General features: G+C 36.9%; 1 protein-coding gene across 1 annotated transcript in view; it reads right to left on the bottom strand.

Moving 5' to 3' along the window:
• Positions 1 to 443: 443 nt before the first annotated feature.
• Positions 444 to 7,403, bottom strand: part of LOC115212309 (S-crystallin SL11) — a 76,845-nt gene continuing 69,885 nt past the window's right edge. The window contains exons 3-5 of the mRNA XM_029781167.2: positions 3,768 to 3,883; positions 2,616 to 2,726; positions 444 to 1,358 (exon numbers count right to left, since the gene is read on the bottom strand). Coding sequence (XP_029637027.1) covers positions 1,194 to 1,358; positions 2,616 to 2,726; positions 3,768 to 3,883 — 392 coding nt within the window. The 3' untranslated portion in view covers positions 444 to 1,193. The remainder of the gene's footprint in view (positions 1,359 to 2,615; positions 2,727 to 3,767; positions 3,884 to 7,403) is intronic.

Below are 7,403 nucleotides of genomic sequence, written 5' to 3'. Positions count from 1 at the left end.
ATTTACACCGTGTGTATCCGGGTACAGAATAGGTATACCGCATCCCAGCGTGTAGTAAAAGGCAACTATAAGGGATGGTGAAGAAAGGGCATCTGGCCATACGTAAAATGTTGTCTCAGAAAAATTCGCCAACCCGTGCCAGCATGGAAAAGTACACATATCAAACAAAAGCGGTCCCTTTATTCCTTAGGTCTTTCAATGTCGCTATTGCTTAATCTAATACTGCAGTGTTCACCGCATGTTCTTACATGGAATATCTACCCGTTGCTAACCAATTTTAATTCCGCATTTAGAGTTAATCATACACAAGCATTTATTCATATTCCCTTTCAAACTACTGCCTTGCATTTTTCATTTATAATTTTTAATTTTTTAGAAAAACCAGCAAAAACCACACTCTCACACATACATACAGTCCCAACTGCAATATCTGTTTTGCATTATTGGGAAACTAACGCAAAGATCGTTCTCACAAAGTTAGCGAAAACCCCACCAAATTAGTTTTGAGATTATATTTGTTGTGCTTATACTGTTTGTTAAAAACAATATGGTCGATGTAAGTTAATTATAGATTTGCCAATAACGGTCCTATTAAAATAGCCTATGATACTGGAAATCAATTTGAAAGATGTTAAATAATGAAAATGCTAATTTACTGTTTCATACAATGTTAGAGATTTTTTTGTTTTAGACGCAAAATTGATAGAAATATGGAATTAGAGAAAATTTCAAAATGCGGGGGAGATATTTAACATATGATACCAAAAAGGTTTACAGCACATCGCTGTAGCTAAGGTTTTAAATTTAAATTTGATTACATTGTCTCATCAAGTACATAATCACAAGTACAAATGCTTGTTTTGTATTACACAAAGGCCAAGAATTTCAGCACAAAAGTTTACAGTACAAGGCTGGGGAAAAAAGCGTTTTGACTATAATGAAAATAAATTAAGTTTAATTTAAGAGATGTTAAGATTTAATTCCTAATAATATACATTAAACTAGAGTTAGGGTTAATGTAAAACAGATTGATGTGTTAATGCTAATCTGTCATTAATGAACATTATCATTAAAATGGTGAGAGAGGTGGACAAAAGACATGGTAAGTGAGCAATTAAAAAAAATCATGAAAGGAAAATTTCTTTCTTTCTAAATTGTCGTTCCATTCTGTTTAGAGATTTCACCTCCTGGATCTATACTTTACTCTGAGGGCGGGTCTGTAGGTAAATTGAAATGCGCGGCAAGTTTTCAATCCGCTGTCTCAAGCCTTCCAGCTTGGGGTACTGCTTCAGGATCTCATCATCATCGCCCAGAGTTATATCTAATATATGGAAAGCTTGCAAATCTGCCCATGTTAACTGTGAAAGAGATAGAAAAAGAGGAAAAGATCAGAATACTGGGTTGAAAAACAACAAAAAAATGAAACAATACAAATTCAATGTTGCAGAAAAGAGATATTGCCAAAGTAGTTAAGGGTTTTCTATACTAATCCGATATTTACAGCATACAAACTGACGTAGTATGCAGTATGTAGCATAAATATTCAAATATCGGATCTTTTCGCTTTGACCGGCAGATTTTTAAAATAATTTCTTTGTAACTAAACACTTTTAAACTTCGTATACTGGTAGAATGTGTTTATAAAACATCTTTTTCTCTTGGCTTTATTGAGAAAATTCTGTAATTTGTAAGGTATTTGTAAGATACTTTCTTCAATTTCGGCAATTTCAACCAATCAATGACGACTGTTGAGGTGAATACAATATCTCCGGATCTTTGTCAACAACAATTATTTGCGGTGTCATATGAATTTATCACTGTTATTTATGACATATTTCATATCAGTTACATTCGTATGAATATAAGATTATAGTTATTAAACTTTTATTAATAAATCTGCCGATCAAAGCGAAAAGATTCCAAATATTGTCACTGTCGTTCCCAATCCTGTTGCATTTCACATGAATGTTTTGGTCCTCGAAAGTAGTCTTTATATAAATTAGTTCTGGTGTAAATTTTCATCTGAAAATTTTGACTTGTGTTACTGAAAATATGGTGACCTCGGCTTTCATATAATTTTCTTCATAGTGTTTCAGTCAATTTTGTCTTTCAGCTTGAACTCAAAGAACCTGTAGATCTAATTTCTTTTCAATAAAGTGTTTACAGGTAATTATGTTGTCATTATCATCATCGTTTAACATCCGTTTTCAACGCTAGCATGGATTGGACGGTTCGACCGGGGTCTGGGAAGCCAGGAGGCTGCACCAGGCTCCAGAAACACGATGTCTGCTTGATTAAAGGTACCGCTACCATTCCTTGAAATAAAGGTCGTTAGTTCATATGGAATCAAAAGACATTTAAGATTATGGCACATATCGTGAAGGGTACTGGAGAAAATTGAAATGAAATAACAAACAAACAAACAGAAACAAAGAAGACATATTTAGCTTTATGTGCTCTAGCGCAGGTCAGGACATTGGGCAGAAAAGCCTACACACTCCTGTGGAAGATAACACATCTAGCAAAAACCACGACTGTCTAATTATTAATTGCAATTATATGTGGTAAACAAAATTCAAATGAAAAAATATATCATTCACATAAAAATTTCTTACAGAATCGCCAACGAAATAGCCTGTTCCTTCATTATTTCGTTTCAAAGCTTTTTCCAAATTGCCTAAATATCTTGGTAGTGTTTCTTTTCGGAACCGCAAAGTCAACTCGGCCTGTAAGAAATTTCAGGATACATATAAGATAAACTGTTTTAATGAATTAAAATATGAAAAGAAAAAACAACTGTGTATTGAGAGATTGAGAGAGTGAGAGAGTGAGAGAGAGTGAGAGAGAGAGAACGCTATGTTACAGACAGTTGCAAACATTCTTGTATATAAAACACTGAATTCACAAGTAAGCATCCCGAGAGAAAAGTTGGACATAAGAAGCATCAGATAAGGTGTGCAAGAGAGATGACTGCGCTAGTATGGTCACGTGTTGCGTATGGATGAGGACAGCTGTGTGAAAAAGTGTCACACCTTAACAGTGGAGGGAACCTGTGGAAGAGGTAGACCTGGGATGAGGTGGTGAAGCACGACCTTCGAACGTTGGGCCTCACAGAAGTAATGACAAGCGACCGAGACATTTGGAGATATGCTGTACTTGAGAAGACCCGGCAAGCGCAAGTGAGATCGTAGCCGTGGCCGATGCCAGTGTCGCATAACCGGCCCATTTAAGAGTACTCTTCAATCGTCGAGCAATATGCTGTGTTTGAGACCTGTTGAGTCAAGTGAAATCTTAGTTGTGGCCAATGCCAGTGCTGCCTGACTGCCCCCCCGTGCCACTGGCATTGTGTCTAAATTTGAAACAATTTTATATAGTTTTTGGAGATGGTCGTTACTCCTTTTAACATCCAAGTCATAAAATTAATTTGAAACTATTTTACAGTTAGGAGTTAAGATGGTATAAAATTAATAATTTTCCAACATTTAAATTTAATTTGTATCAAAATACTTTCGTCACTTTGAAACCGCGACCTGCGTGCTGCACAAAGTTTTGTCGCGGTTTCAAAGCAACAAAAGTATTTTGACACAAATTAAATTTAAATGTTGAAGTGAAACTAACGGTTTTTTTGTGTTCTTAAATGACTTACAAACATCTTCCACGCTGTAACTGTTTTTGATTGAGAACACGATTTCAGATCAAGTTACTTGCTATGCAAGTACACCTCCGTAATTTTCTAGTCAATAATTAAAAAAATAAGTTATCAGTACCTTTTTTTTCTCATCTTTCTCGTTTAGAGTTTTTCCAAATTCTACGTGAAGGTCGTCGAATGTCTCCACAATAGAATCAGCATACGCTTGGTTGAGGTTGCCGTTTCCTGCCAACCCTGAAATATAAAGTAGATCTTAAGGAAACAATGCTACTTTTTAATATATGTAGAAGATAATCAAGGAGAAGAAAAAAAGGTTTACATCTTGAATAATCCCTTCTCTTTTATTACTAGGGATCATGGATCGAATTTAGAAACCTCTTGCCATTTGATTTTCTTAAACCTAATTCATTGGAACAGCTATTTCTTTATTGCTGAGCTGGCAGAAACGTTAGCGTGCCGGGCGAAATGCATAGCCGTATTTCGTCTGCCGTTACGTTCTGAGTTCAAATTCCGCCGAGGTCGACTTTGCCTTTCATCCTTTCGAGGTCGATAAATTAAGTACCAGTTACTCACTGAGGTCGATGTAATCAACTTCATCCGTTTGTCTGTCCTTGTTTGTCCCCTCTATGTTTAGCCCCTTGTGGGTAGTAAAGAAATATATATTTAAAACAGATGGGACGGGGCTGGGGGACAAAGACAGCAAGCTGGTACAGTCGTTAGCGCGTCGAACAAAATGCTTAGCGGAATTTCTTCTGAATCTTTACGTTCTCGGTTCAAAAATGCCATCGAGGTAAACTTTACCTTTCATCCTTTCGGGATTAATAAAATAAGAACCAGCTGAGCAATAGTGTTTATGTAATCGACTCCCACCTTCACTCTGTATGACAAAATTAGGAAGAATTATTACAAGCAAGGAAGCTATTAACATTTGTCTGCTTCTTGACTTTTGTCTGAAGAAACATTACTTTTGTCATGCGACATTTAAGCTGCATGAAGAGAAAAAGAAACCTGGGCTTTACTCACCTACTGTGATAAGAATTTAGCAATATGCGAATACTTAGATTTTAAAACTGTAGCTATTTGTATTAATACGTAACAGATCGAACGGTTAGGAATTTACAGGTCTTTCATCGAAGATGTATTATAAATTCTGAAGATATACTCTGTATCTTTACAACCAAACAGTTTCCGAGAGAGTGGCATCTGAATGATCGCAAATGAATTTTATCTAACCAGATTCTGTATTATAAGTTAAGGACTCGTTTATTTCATTATAGACGCCTTTTTGTGGACTGAATTGATCTAAGGCTTCAATAATCTACTGTACTGAGATCACAGTATCTTAAGGAGTTTAAACAACTCTCAAAACTACATATTGAGTCATCCCATAAATAATGCGGCTTTTTCAATTGGATGAACATTCATTTTGAGAGACGTATATATCCGAAAAGAGGGATAGGGAACTCTTCGTCGGCCAGGGTCAAACATCTATTTGCACCTGGAAGCATGGTAAGGTTTTGTAGAAGATTGTTTATTGATTGTGCATGAAAGCTTCCCCTCTCTGCGTTACCGATGTTGTCCATGACAATGGTTGCAGCTTAGGCTTGCCAGAACTTGGCACTAGTGAGTTTTCAGTGACGCTTTCAGAATGCAAAAGACCAGAACAGATACTGCAAGGCAGCTCACTCGATGCACTTTCACCGTTCTACAACCCTGGGCTGGTAACTGAGAATAAAATTAGTAAATGTATTAGAATTCATAATACTGAACAACAGTACCAAATCACAATAACGAGTTCAGTCTTAAAAATTAAATTATATATCAGGAAATTAAATTCTAATTAAGAATCAATCACAATCTAGTTTGATAAATTTGCACGCTCTCATGCACATCTGTGCACCACATTTAAGTTATAGAATTAATTTCAACTTGTATTCAGCTTGTATTCTTTGTGTGATGGGCGTAAAGTACCAACAACATCCACACCAAAATGGCTTACTGGTGGCAGCAGGCCAGAGTAAGTCCGAACACAGCTCGTATCCCCAACAGTCTTGTCCAAGTCTTGCTTGGATTCGCAAACTTTGATTCTTACTCCATTCTGTATTCATGGTTTTACTTTCGCAGAAGTTCCGTTCTCCAATCATTTCTCTGATAATTTGTTGCTACAATGCATTTGTTCCGCATTAGTTTGCTAAATAAGATAAAGTAAATATATGCTGTAAATGTTATGATCCTGAAGTTTGAACGATTTCCTATCGTTCTAGGTAATGTTAGGCCCTTTCTCATTTCCGCATTCCATAGCTTTGGGAGTTTGGATTCCTGTATGTGTATGTGTGTGTGTGTGTGTGTATATATATATAGAGAGAGATACAGAGAGAGAGAGAGAGAGAGAGACAAAGAGAGAAAGAGAGTAGAATCATTTTTCAGTCGACCAGCGAACACAAAAGAATCTTGCCACAACTCGTCGTTTAGTACCTATTAGCGCAGTAACTCTGGAAACCTTTACTAATTCTTACATAAATTATTTGCCATTCTGTGAACGCGTGCGCATTTTGACGACTAGTGTGCCAGTCACTCATTTGATATAGTTATTACCATGTAACGAAGACAGATCTTATCCTATCGTGTAGTTAACAGTTACCCATTTATTTCGTTCGCTGGTTGAAAATAAATATAGTTACCGTCTCTTTCTTCACCAGTTAAAATTATTCTACTTTATCTTTCTCATTTTATTGTCTCTCCCTGTCTCATATTTTTCTTTAATGCATTATCATAGACATACCAAGCAGAGTGGTGGTGGTTAAGAGAGATTCCCCCTGCTGATTCCAGCAAATATTCAGAAAAATCCGTGGCCTAGAACTGAACGATTGTAAGCTTTTCGACATTCAGTTCTTCATTAGAATTGAAGTTCAAATTTTATCCTTAGTTCCTGGTATGGTTTGTTCTGATCCAAAAGATCTCAAAGTATTAGCTTCAGCAGAATTTTACGATTTTGATAAAATATAGACTCAACGGACTGATTGAACATGTTTAGATAATGCAAGTATGGGCACAAAAGATCGATAAAAAAGGTCAAGTAGCAGAGTTGCATTGTAGTTAAGAACTGAAACAGCCTTTCACTTGAAACGATGACTAGGAGGGTGCAGAAGGGCGGCGAGCTGGCAGAATCGTTAGCACGCCGGGCGAAATGCGTAACCGTATTTCGTCTGTCGTTACATTCTGAGTTCAAATTCCGCCGAGGTTGACTTTGCCTTTCATCCTTTCGGGGTCGATAAATTAAGTACCAGTTACGCACTGGGGGTCGATGTAATCGACTTAATCCGTTTGTCTGTCCTTGTTTGTCCCCTCTATGTTTAGCCCCTTGTGGGTAGTAAAGAAATAAAGAAGTAGATGTCTGAAGATGATTGCAGTTCAGCAGATCCAGGGTCCCCATCCCACAGACATTAGTGATGATCCCTCACAACCACAGCTCAGAACATTTTAAAAACTTTGTTTTGCTCAAGTTATTGGCGTTTCGTTCCAGAGTTTTATATATCACATCCACGAGTACAGAGTATATTAAAAAAATGCAGGATGTTATTTTTGTTGTCAGTATTTTCCCCGAGAAATTTAAGGCGGCGAGTTGTCAGAATCGTTAGCATGCGGGACAAAATGCTTAGCGGCATTTCGTCCGTCTTCACATCCTGAATTCAAACTTCCGCCGAAATCCACTTTCGGAGGCAATAAAATAAGTACCAGTTGAACACTGGAGTCG

This window comes from Octopus sinensis, linkage group LG5 (assembly GCF_006345805.1).
Source record: "Octopus sinensis linkage group LG5, ASM634580v1, whole genome shotgun sequence".
NCBI classification, from domain to species: domain Eukaryota; kingdom Metazoa; phylum Mollusca; class Cephalopoda; order Octopoda; family Octopodidae; genus Octopus; species Octopus sinensis.
This window is presented reverse-complemented; position numbering and strand designations above follow the sequence as displayed.